Source organism: Nicotiana tabacum, chromosome 19 (assembly GCF_000715075.1).
Source record: "Nicotiana tabacum cultivar K326 chromosome 19, ASM71507v2, whole genome shotgun sequence".
Taxonomy (NCBI): domain Eukaryota; kingdom Viridiplantae; phylum Streptophyta; class Magnoliopsida; order Solanales; family Solanaceae; genus Nicotiana; species Nicotiana tabacum.
The window spans coordinates 40,957,762-40,978,067 of NC_134098.1; the positions used below are offsets into that span (position 1 = coordinate 40,957,762).

The 20,306-nt window shown below is 38.9% G+C and overlaps 1 protein-coding gene across 3 annotated transcripts; it reads left to right on the forward strand.

Moving 5' to 3' along the window:
- Positions 1-9,962: 9,962 nt before the first annotated feature.
- On the forward strand, positions 9,963-18,983 carry LOC107831354 (adenylylsulfatase HINT3). Of its 3 annotated transcripts, none has more exons than XM_075237665.1 (7): positions 9,963-10,463; positions 11,816-11,871; positions 12,912-12,969; positions 13,982-14,048; positions 18,268-18,311; positions 18,464-18,517; positions 18,588-18,983. In XM_075237665.1, exons 1-7 carry the CDS (start codon positions 10,269-10,271, stop codon positions 18,717-18,719), a joined length of 606 nt encoding a protein of 201 aa, XP_075093766.1. In that variant the 5' UTR covers positions 9,963-10,268; the 3' UTR covers positions 18,720-18,983. The 3 variants fall into 3 exon arrangements, with proteins under 3 accessions (XP_075093766.1, XP_075093767.1, XP_075093765.1); XM_075237664.1 differs by having other exon boundaries at positions 10,018-10,463; positions 18,268-18,323; XM_075237666.1 differs by lacking the exons at positions 11,816-11,871; positions 12,912-12,969 and having other exon boundaries at positions 9,968-10,463; positions 18,268-18,323.
- The last annotated feature ends 1,323 nt before the right edge of the window (positions 18,984-20,306 follow it).

The window sequence follows — 20,306 nt, forward strand, 5'->3', positions numbered from 1 at the left end:
CTGTCCCTGTCTCCAAGTGTGTGATCCACCGATTCACTGAGTGACCTTTTCTTACCGCTGTGCTTGCGTCCCTATCTCTTAAAGCCCTATCAACTTCCCTTGCCGATTGAAGAAAGCCTTTTGAATAGCATAGAAACAGAGAAAATAAGTTTATATTGCCTTGATGTGCGTGTTACAGTGTCCTCATTGAATAATATAGGCAAAAAAGCCTCATAGCCACTTGAACTTGTACCGATTTTTCATTTCGGTAAATAAACTTAGGAAAGTCCTATTTTAACACCTCAACTCGATAGAACGAGTATTAATAAGCACTTTCTCAATGCGTGTTGCTCAATACACATCAGCGTCCACATCAGATAAATGTCATTTATTTTTATTTTATATATAAAAGAACTCCAAATTCAACCACCTCTCCCCCCTCCCCTCCCCCCCCCCAACTAAAAAAAACTTGCGGGCTTCCATCACCCCTTTCGCAGCTCTCTATGAAGTTGCCATTGCTGCTACAAATTTGAGCTATTATTTCAACTTCTATAGTTTATGAATTTTTGATAGAATTGAGACTCTCCATAAAACATCCAACACCATTTTTCTTTTGCCTAAATAATATCAAGATTTTTCTTTGAACACCTTCCAAAAGCCCGATTACTTCTGCCCGAAGTCCAACAAACCTAGCAGCTAAAATATTTTCTCAAACTAAACCCCTCTAAATAGGGAACCAAAATGAATTCTGCAAGGTTCTCGAATTGATTTCTATGAAATTCGAGACAAGATAATCAATAAAAGAAGAATGAGCAAAGTGGGGGAGAGGAGGTCACGAAAAAGTTGTGCTAGAAAATAGTGTGAAAGAAAAGGGGGAGGGGGAGAATGGGGGGAGGGGGAGGGGGGAGGGGGAGAAAGTGTGGAGGGGAGGGGAATCTGGGACTACTGTGAAAGCAATGGGGGAGTGGGGAAGAAGAAGGAGGGGGCGGGGAGGGGGGATGGACTATGGAGGGAACCTGCAAAAAATAAAGAATGGAATTAAAGCTTTTTTGTAATTCATTCTTTTTAACTTTCCCATTTTAATTAATAGCTTAAAATTTTTGTTTTATTTAGTAAGTATTTTTTAAATCATAACCATTACATACACGCATTTTTTTACGGTGATAGGCACGCATTTTTGCCACGTCAGTTATACCACTGCCACATAAGCTTGGTCAATGGTCAATGGTGTTTATTAATACTCGTTCTATCGAGTTGAGATGTTAAAATGGGACTTTCCTAAATTTATTTACTAGGATGAAAAATCGGTGCAAGTTCAAGTGGCTACGAGGCCTTTTTGCCAATAATAAACTTCCCCTTTATATAGTAGGAGAGTTTTACCCTAAGTAGAATTCTAAGAAAAGTAAAAATCTTCCTCTTCGCTAATCACTGATCTGCTGCCGATACGGCTCGAGATCCACGTTGTGATATCCGGTTAGGCACATATATCACGACCCTTTGTTAATCGTGCACGGACGTTTTGTAATACTTTCCGAGGTCTTAAAACTCGAACCGGATCCGGGGGTGTGGTCTTGATGGCTCCGAGGGCAAGTGTTTTGTTCGGGCCTTGATACGAGAGGCTCCTAGCTTCGATTCTGATTCTTTTTAGTTACATCCTTGCTTCGTTTGTCCCACCGAGAAATCAGGGTGCTCATTAGCCTCAATTTTACCTGTATACAGATAGTCTCCTCGTTTCTCATAGAGTAGGTTTGCCGAAACGATGCGAAACGATAGATGTTCTCCGGTTCCTTCCTCCATACGTTACAACCGAAACCACGAAGAAGTTGAAACATCCCATCAGTCGCGTCACTCTGACTTCAGATACATGTCAACCATCGGCTGGTTGCCTCCGAATGTGAAGCGTCATATACTTCCCCTATAAAAGCTTTTATCCCCTGTTCTTTTTCCACTTTCCGATCAAGCTTCTACCTTCGAATTCTTTAGCGATCACCAAGTTCCTTCAAACCTTCATATATTCATCCTTGATCTTCAAATTCTCATAGTTGTTCTTAGGTTCTTACCCAGATTTTCTTCGAATCTTCATACTCTATTCTTCGGCCTTCAAACTTGTTCCTTCAAACCTCCATACTTTTTCTTTAAATCTTCAAACTTTCTTAGATAGTAAAGGAAAAAACTTCCAAGTCAGTCCCTCAGCAGGCTGTCTCTTCATCTTCCCAACCGGCCGTTGGTACTGAGGCGGTAGCTCCCAAAATAGTTGTTCTCGAGACGACTGCTCCCAAAGTGGCTTCCACCGAACCGACTCCCGAGATCCTCTTGAAAATGTTTATTCCCCGGGAGCTGTTCAATTGCGTACGATTTCAAGGTTGAGAAACCCTCTTCCAAACAGGACCAGGGTAAAGGAGTATCGAGGTATATATGCTCCATTACCGAAGACGTCATTCCCGCAGTCTGAGAGGACTGTAAATGGGAAGTCAAAGACGTAGTAGTCCCCGAGCTTGAGGATACTATTACTACCCACGTGGGGGGGTATTTAAGTGTTTACACTTACCCCTTCACATTGGGCCCGGTAGACCTGATTATTTTTTGAATTTTTGCAAGAGATACAAGGTGTGCCTTGGGTAAATCCACCCGTCTCTATGGAGGATCGTGATACTCCTCCATTACTTTGTGAATAACACCGAGTCTCGTCGGTTCACCATCGACCACCTGCTCAGTCTCCTCAAATTTTCTGAGGGGGACTAATCAAGCTTACTCGTCGGGCAAGCAAGGCTCCTTTCTCGAGTATTGATGAAACTGAGACCGAGGTTGGTAGGGGTACTTCGTTCGGGTGAAGACCGAAGATCTGATCCCTTCTGAGTTTATGCCATTCCCCGAGAAGTGGAATGCGTCTCGTAAGTGTAGCCCTTTTTTAAGTGTCAATTTTTCTTCATTTTCTTTCTCATCATTTGAATTTGTGGTTATGCAGCTGTTGCCCGGGTTCCAAATGCGGTTCCCCGGCTTAAGGAGTGGATTGAAGGCATCTGCAAACAGATGTCATACTTCGAGCGCTCATGGCGCAGGCTTTCGAAGGGCCGATGGGAGGCCCGTTATCATGGTAACATTCTCCCTCGAATAGTTATTATCGTGCTCTTAACTCACATCATACTGACCTATCTTCTCTCTTTTATAGGTTTTCCTAAGACCACCGAGCTTAGGTCTTTGGAACGGGGTGAGGACATATCATTGTCCATTGATCCCTCCATTACAGGACAGTCCAGGGCTACCGCGGGGGAAAAGAAGAAGAGGAAAAGAAGACCTTCAGGCTCCCTAGGTCCCGAGGTGAAGCCAAAGAAGAGGGTGGCTCGCAAGCCCAAGAAGAGTACCAGCTCCCGGGTGCTAGATTCCGACTCGCTTCTCCGGCTCAGGAATGAGTCGGAAGAAGACGATATTTTTATTTCTCATGGATCGACCCCTCCCGGGGAGCAGGCGGCGGCCGAGGGGGAGATTCATGAGGCCGACCTCCCTCAGACTCGGGAAGCCGATATGGAGAATGGGGGTGAGACCCCCCGAGACGTCGGCTCCCTCCGAAGGAAGCGCCCGTGTAATAGAAGTTATGGGGACACCCTTCTATACCGAGTCCATGCTTGAGGAGGCCCAAGCAGGAAAAGAGAAGTACAATGAAGGGGTTTATGGCACGGACGATCCCTTTCATTCTTTCTTTGATGGTGTGGACTTATCCACTTTGGAAGATTTTTTCGGGCTGGGCGACCTGGAAGTCTCGAAGAAGGATACATCTTCGGAAGCTAGTGGGTCGAGTTCGAGCCCAAAATTGATTAATTAGTTTCCCGCTCCAAGTGTGGACCCCGGTCGTAAGAGATCGATTATTCTTACTGTCCTGGAGGGCTCCTGGGTTCTATCTGCTCCCATGGGAGTAGCCAGCTACCTCCAATGCCTGGTGACCGAGGAGGTCCATGCAAAAATGAACTAGGTGGACGTGTCGTGTCTTTTCAATGAGGCGCAGCAGGCGCTGAACTGGGTAAGGCATCATTACGTCTTCTTTGAATTTTACTTAGGTTTTGATATCTCTCACGACTTTCATTATTTTGCATGTCTCGGTACTTCACCACGAGAGCTTCCCCCGGTACGATGTCGAGGTCAATCAGCTCGAGCTCAAGGAGCAGGCTCGAAAGAAGGATATGTACAAGCTCTTCAGCGAGCAACAAGACAGGACCGTCAAGGACCTTCAGGCCGAGCTGGATAGGGCTCAGAAGGAAGAATCGGCCCTGAAGTGGGAACATGCCGACTTGGTCGAAAAGGTAAAGGTCTTTGAAGTTAGAAACAAGAAACTAGTTGTAGTGGCTAACGATAAAACCTCGCAAGTCCAACAGAAGATCTACCAGGTCGACTAACTCCGAAAGGAGATAAACGAGATCCAAGCCATGGCTGATGGGTGAAAGAGTAAGATGGATCTGCAGTCTTCGAAAAAGGAAACCGACCAGGCAAAGCTGACATCAGTAGAGGTTCAACTTCGGGTGGCGAAAGAGAAAGCTAACAAGCAGGCTCAGCTGAATGAAGATCTCCGAGCACAGTAGAGCTCGACTGTCGCAGAATGGGACACCCTCGGTAGAGAGCACGAGGCAATGAAGTCTAAGCTGGAGATAGCCTCTATCGATGCTGAGGAGATGGTGGCGCAATACAAGACCGATGTCGAAGCAACCGAGGCCCGCCTGAAGACCAATGTCGAATATGTGAGACGGATGTCTCTAAGGGATACCCTTGAAGAAACCCATGCCCGAGGCTTCGACCTGTCGGCCGAGATCGAGGAAGCAATAAAGCTTGAGGCTGAGGCGAAGAAACTTCGAGCCTGAAGGTTCCGAGGGTTCTGGGGGGTCCGAAGGCTCCGATGGTTCTGGCAACGAGTCGGGCCCCGGTGAAGATCAAGCATGAATGCCTTAGAACTTTTTTAGTTTTTGTCTTGTGTATATTTATTTATTTATTTTGAGGCCATTTTTGTTGGGTCTTTGTAAATACATTCTGGAATATATAAAAATTCCCTTTCTGGCAATTTCAAGTCTCTACTTTTTTAGCATCTTTTCATAATCTCTATTATTGCAAATATTTCTGATACCTTAGCATAACTTCAAATGTAGTAATAAGTCGTTCGTTTTTCATATGTTCGAATAGAGCCCGACTTCGATGCAACTTTATTTGCTCGAGGCCTTGAAAACTCAGTATGACCGGCAGTTTTCCCAAGATGATTAAGTGATTTTAGACGATACTTTTGCCGTGGGTAACTTTTTAGCAGGTTTTGAATTTTTATAAAGGCCTTATGTTCTGATTACGAGCTTCGGACGTCTCCGAGCCATTTTTTGGGGTGGCCGTAGCCTTTCGTGTTTAGGAACTACCAAATAGGTTTTGTACGTCCGGGATTTGGTAGCCCGAACTTATTTCGGACAACAGTCCCCGATTAGGGGTAGACCTTGGGCTCGATAGTCCCCGAATAGGGGTAGCCCTTAGGCTCTATGTTTGAAGATGCAAAATACCTAATAGCATGGTGGAAACTTTCTTTCATTTCGGTGTGTAAAGTACATGATCAAAAGCATGTAAAATCTTGTATTATGGCTAAGGTGGCCTACGAGGGCACGGTTCACTTGACCGTTTGGCCCTTACAATAAATCCTAACCAACGAGTCTAAGTTGTTCAAGTACAAAGTTTCCTTCTTTCGTTGCTAAGAACTGTAACTCGAGGGTGATGGCCCCCAATATTCGAGGTTGATCTTGAGAGGGCTCGAATATTGTTGATGCGCCCATCGACTCCGATTTAAAACCGATCTTCGAATCTAAGTTAGCACGTTTTACTATTACTTCATTAAAAACCTTGCCGCAAAACCCATTTGGGACAAAACCGGTTCAAGGGAAAAAGAGTGCAATGTGTGCTTTCAGACCTAATAGTCATATTTTCCTTTGGCTATTGCCTGCCAGTGTTAGACCGATTCATAATATTATAAAAAAGTAAATGAGATCGTACCTTAGCAGTAGTACCGCTTTAAGTATGTCACGTTCCAGTTATTCGGTAGCGGTGCACTATTTCCCGCTTCGAGTTTGTACGAGCCCTTGCCGGTAATTCTGACGACTCGATATGGTCCTTTCCAATTCGGTCTCAACTTTCCCTTGTTCGGGTTTCGGGTATGCAGTATTACTTTTATTAACACCAAGTCCTCGATCTTGAAGTGTCAGAGATTGGCTCTTCGGTTGTAATATCTTTCTATTCGCTGTTTCTGGGCAGCCAACCGGACTAGGGCGGCCTCTCGTCTTTCATCCAATAGTTCCGGCTCGTACTCATGGACTCACCATTCGATTCCTCGGTCACATATTGGAACATGAGGCTCGGTTCTTCCACTTCGATCGGTATTAATGCTTCGGCACCGTAGATCAATGAAAACTGGGTGGCCCCGATACTAGACTTTGAAGTTGTATGGTATGCCTAGAAGACTTCAGGAAAAATTTTCTTCCATTTCCCTTTGGCATCGATCAACATCCTTTTCAAGTTTTGGAGTATGATCTTGTTTGTAGATTTTGCTTATCCGTTCCCACTAGGGTAATAGGGTGTGGATAGTATCTTTTTAATCTTGTGGTCTTCAAAAAACTTGTTTACCTTGCTGCCGATGAATTGCTTTCCATTATCACACACGATCTCGGACGGTATCCCGAAACGGCATATTATGTGGTCCCAAATGAAGTCAATGACTTCTTTTTCTCGGACATTCTCGAACGCTTGAGCTTAGAACCATTTAAAAAAATAATCAGTCATAAAAATTATGAATTGAGCCTTACCAGGTGCCCACTGTAGGGGACCGATGATGTCCATTCCCCATTTCATGAATGGCCATGGGGACAAGAACGAATATAGTAGCTCTCCAGGTTGATGGATCATCGGTGCGTGTCTTTGACAGTCGTCACTCCTTCGTACAAAGTCCTTTGCATTTTTCTCCATGTCGATCCAGTAATAGAAGGCCCTGATTATCTTTGGAACCAAAGATTTTGCCCCCGAATGGTTTCTGCAGGTGCCTTCGTGAACTTCTCTCAAGACATATTTGGTATCTCCCGGCCCCAAGCATATGGAGAGCGGGCCGTCAAATGTTCTTCTGAATAGAGCCCCTTCGGACATGTTGAACCTGGCCGCCTTCGTGCGTAGAGCTCTCGATTCTTTAGGATCCGAGGGCAACTTCCCAGTCTTCAAATAGTCTATGTATTTGTTTCTCCAATCCCAAGTTAAACTTGTTGAGTTTATTTCGGCATGAAATTCTTCCACTACCGATTTCATAAGCTGTACGACTGTTCCCGAGCTGAATTCATCGTCATCAACCAATGACCCCAAGTTAGACAAAGCATCAGCCTCACTATTTTAATATCGGGCCACGTGTTGTAGGGTCCAATCCTTGAATTGATGCAGCGTTACCTGTAATTTGCCTAAATACCTTCGCATTCATTCCTCTTTTACTTCGAACGTCCCATTGACTTGATTTACCACAAGGAGGTAATCACACTTAGCTTCGACCACCTCGGCCCCAAGGCTTTTAGCCAATTTGAGACCTGCAATCATGGCCTCATACTCGGCCTCATACTCGGTCAATTTTACAGTTCTAATAGATTGCCTAACTACATTACCCGTAGGCGGCTTCAACACGATGCCGAGTCCGGACCCCTTTGCGTTCGAGGAACCGTCCGTAAAGAGGGTCCAGATTCCCGAGGAAGTCCCCGAGGTTAACAACAATTCCTTTTCGACTTCGGGTATTAAGGCCGGCGTGAAGTCGGCTACGAAGTCCACCAAAATTTGTGATTTGATGGTGGTTCGAGGTTGATATTCGATATGATACCCGCTAATTTCTATGGTCCATTTGGCTAACAGGCCCGAGAGCTCGGGTTTGTGCATAATGTTCCTTAGTGGGTAAGAGGTTACGACACATACGGGGTGGCATTGAAAATACGGTTTTAACTTTTTGGAGGCGCTTAACAAAGCGAGCGCTAATATTTCCAAGTGAGGATACCTTGTTTCGGCCTTGCCTAGAGTTCTACTAACATAGTAAACATGAAATTGCGTACCTTCCTCTTCCTGGACTAGGACTCCATTTACCGCAACCTCGGATATCGCCAGTCATTGGACGGGCTCCGCCATGAACGCTGTTCTCAGGGTTGGTCAGCAGGTTGGCGTCGATGGCCACATGTGAGTTGGCGTCGACTGGGTCTGCAACTGGGACTCCGTTGGGATCAGCAGGGGCACCTCGTTGTTAGGCACTATACTGTTGTTTTCGCCGTGATGGTCAGATTCAGCATCAACGTTCAAGTGAGCACACTGAGAGTTTGACATTTTTCCCGAAATTAAAATCTCAAAGAACAAGTGTAAAACAAAGTGTGTTATGGAAATTTGTATCAAATTACCACTATTATCCTTAACCCCACAGTGAGCGCCAAACTGTTTACCCTTAAAATGGATAACAATTGAATTTATACGCGGCTTTAAGGATATATGGGTTAATCCGATGCAAGTAATTAATAATGTTAGATAAGCAAATGAAAGATAGAAAAACCAGCAGTAGTATTGAATCCGGGCTCGGTTATGGGCTTAACAATTCATCTGCCTTCGATTCGTAGCCAAGATATATATGAATAGTTATGAACAAGAATAAGAGCCTTTGAATAGCTTAGAAATAGAGAAAACAAGTTTATATTGCCTTGATGTGTGTGTTACAGTGTCCTCATTGAATAATAAACTTCCCCTTTATATAGTAGGTGAGTTTTATCCTAAGTAGAATTCTAAGAAAGGTAAAAATCTTCCTCTTCGCTAATCACTGATCTGCTGCCAATACGGGCCAAGATCCACGTCGTGATATCCGGTTGGGCACGGATATCACAACCCTTTGTTAATCATGTGCGGACGTTTGGTAATGCTTTCCGAGGTCTTGAAACTCGAACCGGATCCGGGGGCGTGGTCTCGATGGCTCCGAGGGCAGGTGTTTTGTTCGGGTCTTAATACGAGAGGCTCCTAGCTTCGATTCTGATTCCTTGTAGTTACGTCTTTGCTTCGTTTGCCCCACCGAGAAATCAAGGTGCTCATTAGCCTCGGTTTTACCCGTATACAAGTATCTAAATTGTTTTCTGGTTAATAAAACGCTTGATGATTATTTGTGTTAGATGGTAAATAGTTGAAAATAGTTTAAATTAAAAAACTCCATTTACGAAATTTTAGCTACTAACAAGTACCTTGGTTTCACTTCACCATATTTAGATTTTATGAGTTCAACTTTTAAGATTTTTAACATTGATCTTATTGTATTTTTAAAGAACCTTGCGGGCAAACTCATCCGCCCCTGCTATTAAGGATAAACTCTAAGATTACTTTTAGCAGTAGCAGTTCATAAACGCAACCTTGCAGTACGTGTGCTTAACTAGTTCAATGAAATTCCAGTCATAACAAGTAAATTGGTTTTACGAACGAGTCAGTTCAACCAACCAGAAGCTACTACCAATAAGGTTTCTCATCAAACGTTGTTAAGTAATAACATGAATAAGACGCACACCGGTAAATTTGGGGACCAAGACTAATACTGCTTCTCAATTCAAAATTTATCATGCCACTTCTGTTTATACACTGGACAGGTAAATAATCTTTCCACTATTCTTGTGTTTTGTATTGGCACGTTATTTCGAATATAGGAAATCCGACTTGTAAAACACCCTTCTCGAATGAGAGAATTTTTATGCATATCTCAATACAGTTTATAAATCTCATTTGCCAAAGTACAATTTATAGATTTCATTTCTAAAATGTGATTTGTAAATCTTAGCAAATATGATTTATGCTAACAACATCTTCAAAACCTCTGTTAGATCAATTGTAGTAGACGCGTGTAAGTTGCACTGGTAGATTGCAGTTTGCACATTTGTGGTATCGTCACTAAAACAACACACCACTAGAATTGTTTTTTGGCCAGAAGTGTATATTCTGCAAAGTTCTAAAAAACGAGGACAAATGTTAACCATTCGGGGCACAAATAATCCTATTTATGCAAATGTTTGATTTTTAGATTGGTCTTTGGGCCTAGACTTGTGGTTTGAGTGGACCCTAAATACAGCCTCCTAAAAAATCAAATCTGTGGATAAGACGGAGCTAACCACCAGTTTGCGTGGCAAATAGGCCACAGTTTTGTCCTCTTCTCCAACCACTAAAACAATGGCTACACAATTCCGACCACCTCCTTATTCTTCTCTCTTTTTCTGTTTCAAATAATCAACAAAAAGGCTTTTACTTTAATGGACAAAAGTGCGCCAGCACGACGTCGTCTGGCTCTTTTATCTTCCCATCTTCGTCCGGCAACTTCACCGCGGAAATCAAATTGCTTCAATCCTCTCGTGGTTACCAATTGCACTTCCAGCTCCAATGCAGAGAACACAGAAAATGGATGCATTTTCTGTAAGATTGTTCGAGGCGAATCACCCGCAGTTAAGGTATCAAAAGTTTTCCACATTTTATATCTCCCTTTTTCAAAATTGTACTTGGATTGTTCATGTGCTTAGGACTAACTAGCCTTACCAACTCTATTAAGAGAAGTTAGGTGACAATTGTAAGTTGGACTTTATTCGGTGATCATTGTTCAATCTCCTGTATTGTTGGTCCTTAATTACTTATTTGAATAGCCTGCTAAAACTGGTAATACCTGAAGTAGCATCAGTATTTCTCATTCAAGCATCTTGACGTGGATTGCTTGCCTTATTTAGATTAACATAAGCAGAGATTAACGTAAATAAATACAAACATACTCCTTCTCTCCTGTATTAACGACAGTATTTACTACTGGGAATTTATAAAGCCTTTTCTTTTTACTATAGCACTATTATGTACAAGTGGTTTTTAGATAAGCTAATTTTATTTTAAAAAAGATTAAGGTAAAGATGCTAGAATATTTGAAAATTAGATGCATTAACCAAAGTACTCCAAATGCTGCATTTCTTTTTGGGATGAAGAGGGTATTGGTGTATTGCTTAGTACATAAGTATGTTAACCGTATAACCGCATTGAAAATTTCACCATGGTTGGAGTTATCCACTCCATTGGGATAGCAGGAGTCATGTACTTGTCCTTGCAGTAGAAGCCAAGTAGCAAAATTTTGACCTAAGATCTTGTACAACTATTAATGTCAGGAAAGTCGTGAAGTTCGTGTTTAGGTTTCTACTCATTAATCATATCCAGCAAAGCTAGATTGTGACTGATATATGAAGTATTAGTATGTTTATGATTAAAAGACTAGCATGCTTCGGGGGAAGAAAGTAATAGAATCATGGCTATTGTTGATTTGTTAGGAAGAATCCAATTGGTTCGACAGGCTTCAGGAAGGTTGCTTCTTAAGTTGTTATCAGTTTTGTAGTTTTGCTAGACTGATAGACTTGATAATTCAAACCTGCTCTGATAAAGCTATTTGTGTAATTCTTTTAAGATTATAGTTTGCATCAGTTCTTATTCTTTTTCAAAAGGTCCCACTTTTTCCCCCCTGTGACTAGTAAAGTGTTGGATATAAGGGGGAACCATAGTATATTATTTGATTAGATCATCGAATCTTTTATTTCTCTTGAGATTTCTTCAATGTTCAGTTCTAAACACGTCTTTTTTTCGGAGGTCTACAGCCATTATGTGGCATAGGAGTTACATCCCGTACGAAAGTTAATTGTATACCACTTAGCTCGTGATGCTGCATCTCTTCCGAGACCGGGACCTTTTATCATGACAAAATGTGGAAGATACAAAGTTTCTGTTCTGTGCATGCTAGTTTTCTAATGGCATGCATAAAATGCTTTCACTACAGGTCTACGAAGATGATGTGTGCCTCTGCATCTTAGATACAAATCCTTTGAGTTGTGGGTAAGGTATCTTCTTTAACCGTTATCTTGTACGTATTCTTGTTCTATTGGTATTGGATATGTATTCTCTATATAAGATGCATTGACTTAACTGATTTAATCTATCTAGTGTAGTCTTTGACGATTTGACATGAGATATTTGACCAAAAAAGATGAAAACACCAAAAGAATATCAGTTTAAAAAGAATTCCTGTTTGTCCATATGCATTTAGAATTTGGACACTTGGGGAATTTATGTTTGGCTATAGTTACTCCAAAAACAAAAGAAGAAGAGAAGATTGGCCATAAGTCTTAACTATTTAACTATTTTCCATAGAGAACTTTACAATCCATGTCTGAAATGACACTATTTATACCTATGCTCAGTTCTATTGTTAGACTTATACATACTTTCGGATAGTTTATGCAATTAAGGCAAAAACATTTTGCCGACTTCTGACTGCTTTCGATTTGTGTGTATTGAGAAAATGTTCCTGAGAAGCAAGCTTGGTATTGACTCCAAATACAACTAGAGCAAATGCGCTTCAATCCCAAGCTAGTTGGGGTTTATTATTTTTGGATAAAGTAATATTGTCGATCCATTGGGTTATGTTATGTAAACCCTACATATCTATTCTGTTTGTTTTGGCCCTTTATCATTGTAAAACTCAATAATATGTGTTTTAAGACAAATGAGTGATTCTTTTTAAACAGAGACTCTAACTTTAGCACATGTTCTTACACTACATACCAAGTAAAAGGACTCTTGGCAAATACCAGAACCTAATGTAAGTGCACCAGTAAGAACTAACAAGTTGGTATCACTTATATTGATACTTTGCTTCCATTGTGTTACGTTCTTCCTTCAGTCCCCATAGATTCCCAAAGGTTGTTGGTCTCTTGAGATAACCTTCCTTCATGTGATTATAGGTCTATCTCATCTTGTATTAGCACTTCAATCATCACAGTGTCACATTATTTCATCAAGTGTTTGGAATTTATCTTTATTTAACAGGTAATCATAGCTGAATTAGTGTTTTACCTTTAACTCCCTTTCTTCAGGCACTCGCTTATCATTCCAAAGTGTCACTTTTCTTCTTTGAAAGAGACTCCACCATCAGTAAGTTGCTGACTTCTGCATCAGACTGTTTGGTTTTTCAATGGAATATCTTTCTGCTGACTGATGTTATTGTTTACCCTTCTTCCTGCACATCTAACTTGTATAATTAAGTGATAATACTTATGGGGAGGTGTATTCGCTACCTTTTGGAGTGGTTCTGAACAAACTTATTAAGAGAGAAAAGGAAATGAGTGGGATATGAGTCTGGATCTTGCTATAGGCTGCATTTGGCATAGAAATTTCCTGGGTCTGGGCTTTATTTCATTGTTGAGCATTTCAATCTGACAATGTCTTGTATGTGTCAAAATTCTCTTCCCCTCAAATAGAAGGCTTCTTGTCTATAGGTGACTTCTTCTCCCCATTTTCCTTTGTCTAAATATTAGTTCTAACAACAAGATGTCATCATCCACCCTGTTGTTTTGCAGCTGTTTCTGCACTTGAATTAGACATTTACATTAAGCTGACAGTCTTACGGTTCAATTTATGCATACCTGAAGTGGCCAGTTATTTATTTACTTTTTTTAAAACCATTTTATGTCTGATACAATTTTCCCTTCTTGTTCTGAAAATCTGTTTAGGATAGTGTTCATTTTATAAATAGAATTTGGTTGTGTTATAATTTTTTTTCCATTTTATTGGTTTAGTTAAATTATCAAGGCCAGCTGCCTTGTGAGCACATGATCTGAATTCTGCATTAAGCTGACAGTCTTACGGTTCAATTTATGCATACCTGAAGTGGCCAATTATTTATTTACTTTTTTTTAAAACCATTTTATGCCTGATACAATTTTCCCTTCCTGTTCTGAAAATCTGTTTAGGATAATGTTCATTTTATAAATAGAATTTGGTTGTGTTATAATTTTTTTTCCATTTTATTGGTTTAGTTAAATTATCAAGGCCAGCTGCCTTGTGAGCACATGATCTGAATTCTGCATTTTTTGTGTGGATAAACTGGTCCTCTGGCCTGCATGCTTTCTGAAGTTCTTAATGCGAAAGTTTCATTATTTTGCAGGTTGTGGCCTCCATGTTCTCAAAAGTTCCCGCGATTAGCAGTGCAGTCATAAAAGCCACTGGTTGTGGTATGCTAATTGTTTCTTGATGATTAATCGTGTTAGTTTTGTCGGCATGTTTTCTCTGATATACTTTTTCTCCTCTTTTGATCCCTTTTTTTTGTGGTTTGTGGGGGGGGGGGGGAGGAAGTGCATCATTCTCTTAATTGCTCTTGATAAGTTGATTATGGAATTATGCTGTTAATGTAGTTCTCCGCCGTCTTTGAGTAATGAGTCTTTCATGTCTTGTGGTTTTAAATGCTAATAAGGCTATTAGCATTAAGCAGGGCATTTTTTGTTGGATTCTCAACACGCAAGCATAATGTTGCTTGCATTTGCTAAATGCTATTCGTCTTTCATAATTATACACAAAAAAGGACAAGAGAGCTCTAGATTTCACAAAGAGAATAAGTTGGATGGAAGCGAGAGGCAAATTGTTGATATTGTTAAAGTGTTTCTTGCTCTCTGAATTGCTATGTTGGAATGAAAGAGCAGCACCTCCTTTTGTAGGAGCAAAACGTGGGCACCAAGCACAAACGAAAGAGAAAAAAATGCTCCAAAACTCAGCCACCACAAAATTCATTCTTCAGGCTCCAAGAGTAATTGTCGGCCAAGTCTTTGGGAAAATAGACTTTTGCCTATATAGAGGGTGTTTGGATTGGCTTAAAAGCTGGTCAAACCAGCTTAAAAGCACCTTTAGCTTGTTTTAGTGTTTGGTAACTTTAAAAATAGCTTTTAAGCCCAAATAAGCTAAAAGCAAGAAGTTGGGCAACCCCAACTTAATTTTTTTTAGCTTAAAAGCCATCTATCTTTGACTAAGTATTTTACCCTCTTATCCCTAATAATATTTTATTATTCCAAAAATATCCTTCACAACAAAACCCCAACTTTACTCTATTCTTTTCCGTTGTTCTCCATTCCTGCGTCTTCCTCCATCTTGTATTTCTTCATTTTACTCTTTTTCTTTCCCGTTCTTCTCCAGATGGTAACTGTTGTTTTGCTTCACATTTTTAGTTTCTGCCTGCTGCCACTCATCGTGCTGGGATTACCTAAAGTATTACCCAACCTTTTCTTTTCATTTCATACTACTTTTTCTTTTTATATCAATAATCATACAATTCAGATTGAGTCTTATTTTAGGTATATAATTAAGCCTAACTCCTCTCATAACTTGAAATTGAGGAGGTTGCATTGAAGTTTTAGCTTAATCCAAAATGTTAATTCATTTATTTCCCTTGTTATGTAAATAAATGTAATATTCATTTCATATGTTTCCGCAACAAGCTTGGAATTTCAAGAAAGAATAAAAAATTTACGTGGTTGAAAGTGGTGAAAAATGAGATCAACAACTTTTTTATAAAAATTATCTTAGGTGATCAGTTTAAAGTTTAAACTGAAAGTGAATTATAATATTAATTATTTTGTATTCATATTAGTTTAGAATAAATATTATAGTAATATGTTTTTTTATAGTGTTAACAACTTTAAGGATATTTCAGTTATTTTAATAGAAAATGTGCGAACCAGCACTTGTTTACCAAACATTTCAACTTGTTTTCAGCTCCAACACTTTTATCCAAACAAGTAACTGCTTATTTATACAACCAACTCCATCACTTATTTATCCAACCAGTCATTTTAATAGAAAATGTGCTAACCAGCACTTGTTTACCAAACATTTTAACTTGTTTTCAGTTCCAACACTTTTATCCAAACAAGTAACTGCTTATTTATACAACCAACTCCATCACTTAAAAAGTGCTTTTAAGAACTTGTGCTTAAAAGCTACTTTTTTAAGCCAATCTAGACGGGCTCATAATGAGATGAATCCCGCTTTTTGTAAAGCCAAAGAATGGCCATAATACAAATTTCTACCTTGGTCTAATTTTGGCAGATATAATAAATTTGCTCCACCCTCTTCGCAAAAGCCCTGATGGGCTAAATTATTTATCATGAAAATCAATCAGATTCAAGCAAAGCTTGAACTTGGTTACTAGAAGATGCTTCGTAAACATGTCACCAAGGTTGTCTCTAGTGTTGATTCTTTTGAACAAAGACTTTCCTTCAAGAATGGCTTATCGAATGAAGTGATACTTCATATCAATATGTTTTATCCTCTCATGATACATCTGATCTTTAGTCAAATGGATGACACTTGGACTATCACATAAAATAGTAGTATTACCACCCCAAGGTTAACTATGTTTAACAAATAGATCCTTTAACCATAAAGCTTCTTTGATTGCCTCGATCATTGCCATTTATTATGCTTCGATAGTAGATAAAGCTACTATATGTTGTAGTGTCACTTTCCTAGTGATAGGACATCTACCATTTTGGCTATTGGGCTGATTCAATTAGATACGACTCTGATACCACTTTGTTATCAACACCAAAGACAACCTTGCTGACATGTTTATGAAGCTTTTTCCAATAATTTCAAGATTTGCTTGAATTTGATTGGACTTTATGAAAAATGATTTAGAGCCCGTTTGGATTAACTGAATAAGCAGTTACGTGTATTGATAAAAGTGTTGAAACTGAAAATAAGCAGTTGATGTGTTTGACAAGAAAATGTTGATTAGCAGTTTTTTTGTTAAAATGACCTTAAATCTGGTAAAACTAAAATATGATGATTATTTCAAGATTTTTAATTCAAGATTCATTCAAATACAAATTAAGTGATGTCTTAATTCACTTTAATTGAGTTTTAAATTGATCATTTTGATAAATAGAAACAATTTATTTAATAAAATGTATAATGGTTGATAATTTGGCTTAAGTTTGAAAAAAAAGCCTTGCGCTAGAAAACAATTATAAATAAAAAATAAACCTTAAAATCAATAAATATTAGCAACATGTATGTGTCTCCAGATCAAGGCTAAAATGTCAAGTCCGTAGATCAAACTCAAATTTGTATTGGTAATTTAGGTTTTTATCAGATTAGATAGTTTGGTAAGGCAAGAATACAGAAGAAGGTGAAAGCGAAGATGAAAGTAGTGGCATCTGGATTTTAGTAGAGTGAAGGGTATTTGGGAATAATAAGAAAGTATAAGGATAACAAAGTAAAATATTTTGCCAAACCTAAAAAGCCATAGATTGAAGCTGATCAACTAATGGCTTTTGGTTTATTTTGAATTGTTTTGGCTTAAAAGCATTTGGCGCAAAAGTACTTTTTAAGTTTGTCAAACGCCAAAACAAGCCAAAAAGTGTTTTTAAGCTGGTTTGATCAGATTTTAAGCCAATCCAAACACCTTCTTAACCCATTAGGGCTTTTGTAGAAAGGGTGAAGCAAATTTACTATATCAGCCAAAAATATGCCAAGGTGAAGATTTGTAATGTGGCCATCTTTTGGCTTTACAGAAAGTGCGGTCCATCCTATCATATAAGCCTTATTGTCCCAAAGACCTGGCTAGCAATCGTTCTTGGATGCCAAAAATGAATTTTGTGACAGGAATTTTGGAGCAATTCTCTTTCTCTCATTTGTGCTTGGTACCCATGTTTTGCTCCTATAAAAAGAAGTGTTGCTCTTTCACAACACACCAATTCAGAGAGCAAGAAACACTTTAACAATATCTTTTGTGCAAGAGTTGTTTTGGGAAATAGTTGTGAGTGTTTTTGTGAGGTTTCCTCTCGGGGTATTTGTGATTAATTAGAGTACTTACTCTACTTTTGTATTTTTTGATATAGTAAATTTGCTCCTTTTCTCTTGTGGACGTAGGCCACATTGACCGAAAGTAAATTTGCGCCTCCTTTATTTGCGTTTTCTATCATTATCATCTTGCATTCTTTTATTATTGTTGTTATAATGATATTTTGTTAGATTCTGCACTATCCTGAACTCTCCGTCCAGGGGCAGAGGTAGAGTGCGGGATGCGGGTTCGGTCGAACCCAGTAGGTTTCGTTCAAACCATGTATTTGTCTTAAGAAATTCATTGAATATGTACAACTTAATAATTTAGAACCCAGTAACTATAAATGATTACAATCCTAAACCCATAAGGTTCAAATCTTGGCTCCGCCAATGTCTCCGTCCTAACAAAGAAAGTTTATGCATCAAGTACAATATAGAGCTAGTATTAGGAAACCATGTCTTTGTAGTCATTACATTGGTAAAAGAATCGATTCCAAACCACAGTGCTATCAGTTGGGGGCCTCCGCTTTTATTCTCGTGGATATTATCCATATTTCATGGAAAGCTATTCAATTATTGTCATAAGTTTACTCACAAATGTTGCTAAACATGCAGATTCATTCAACCTGTTAGTCAACAATGGGGAAGCTGCAGGCCAGGTTGTTTTTCACGTAGGTGCAAATAATTTCGGACAGCATTTTTCAGATATTTGCTTGACCCCAAAGTTTTCCTTTAGTTCTTATGCTTTGATTACCTACTAATAACTTACAAAAATGCTAATACAAATTTTGTTTTTGGATGACAAGTTCAGACCCATATTCATATAATTCCTCGTAAAGCAAGTGACTGCTTATGGGCTTCCGAGGTATGAATATCTTAATATATTCCTCATACATGTTAATTAGACACCGTTTGACAAAGTTGGATGTTTTCAGAGCTTGAGGAGACGACCACTGAAGTTAGACCAGGAAGCCAAGAAACTTGGAAAGAACATTCGGGAAAATTTACCATCTTTGGGCAACATAGAAGACAGCAAAGGCCAAGTTTCCGATCTGATTGGTAACTAGGGATGTTGCGCTCCTATTTTGTATATTTGTAACCTAAGCAGAAGGCTATAAGCATTCTGGATATAATTGCAATTCCTTGTTATCTGTTTTTGTCCTCAGTCAATTACTGGTGAAATGAGTTGGGATTGTTGTAAATTAGCTCATAGTTTCCCCGGTCAAGTTACATGAACAATATCTCTTTTCCTTTTCCCCTTCCTTTTTCCTCCTCTGATTGTATTGTATTCTTAGTTGGGAAAGAAATTAGAAATTAACAGTATTTCCAGTTGATCCCCAAAAGTACAAGAGAAGTTTTGATTTCATTACATTATACTAATGCAAAGCTGCATTATTTTCATAAAAGAAAGAAGTATTGTAGGCAAAAAAATATAAGGTAATTTCTTTTTTATCGCCTAAGCCTTGATAGGTAGCAAAATTAATCAATAATTGTGTTAAAGAGAGGTAGCAAAAGAGAGGTAACAAGTATTCAGTGTAGTAATCGTGGGTAGGACATACCACCATCATCTATATCTATAGAACCAAAGAAGAAAAGGAAACAAATTCAAGGAAGCGGTTTAATAGTAGTAGTACTTTCAAAATATCTGTAAATTTTATTTTAGACTATTTCTAAGAGAAATTACTTTTCTAAATTGAGAGAAAGGACAAATTGACACTCAACTTTTAGAAGGGATATATCTATACGAAGGGTTGACCGGAAGAATTGACCTCAACTACAATATATGTTGTCAGATATTTTTTTTTACATAAATAGTGAAGGCGCACAAGATAAGCGAGCCTTCTGTACGAAAAGTTAAATATAATTTGAAAGAAAGGAGCGTTGTATCTTTGAACCTTCATTTAATATTTTAAATCAACAGAAGGTTTAATGATTTATCACACCTTATGTTAGTTTTAAAAATTACATTGAAGGTTCAAAAAGTTGACATGCCTTTCGTTCAAATTATATATTCAATCGGCTGACATTGATTTGACATATGCCTGATGCTACAACTTTAAGGAAGGTACATTGTCAGATTGCGTTATGTAAAAGGGAACATTTGCATATTGAATGCGCCTTTCATTGAAAATATTCGCTAGAATACATGCATTTGGATTCTATATAAAACCGATGCAATTTCATTTTGTGTATCTTATGTTCGAATATACAAAACTTAAAAAAAAGTTAGCATTATTTTTATATTTTGTAATCTAATTGTCAAATGTTGGTATTATTTTCTTATTAGAACTGCTATTTTTTATAGGTTTGAAAATGTCTACTGATCATCGTGTAAGGGTTGCATTGTACTGGGGTGGTGAGATAATTTATGAAATTGAACAGTTAGATATCATTGTGGTGCTCATTCCATTGTGAAACTGCGGTTGATCAGTTGATATTGAGTATGAGTGGCTAGTTAGGAACTTGCATATTAAGATGAAAACCAATCCTAGCGAAGTAATATTTTTTTTATCTCAGGCAGGTGACCATATCATACCACCCAGGGTAATGCTCGATTTATAAAAAATCCTATTGTTGATAGTGAGTCATTGTAGGATTTTTTAGAGCACCTGATACAGTAAGGTATATGTTGAATCTTGATGTGCTTGAGATGT

Bases quoted from the DNA above. Each gene is read 5' to 3' on its own strand.
- LOC107831354 (XM_075237664.1), top strand. From the start codon at position 10,269: ATGGACAAAAGTGCGCCAGCACGACGTCGTCTGGCTCTTTTATCTTCC. The intron at 10,464-11,815 runs GTATCAAAAGTT...CTTTCACTACAG, and splicing joins GCGAATCACCCGCAGTTAAG to GTCTACGAAGATGATGTGTG. The intron at 18,518-18,587 runs GTATGAATATCT...GGATGTTTTCAG, and splicing joins ACTGCTTATGGGCTTCCGAG to AGCTTGAGGAGACGACCACT.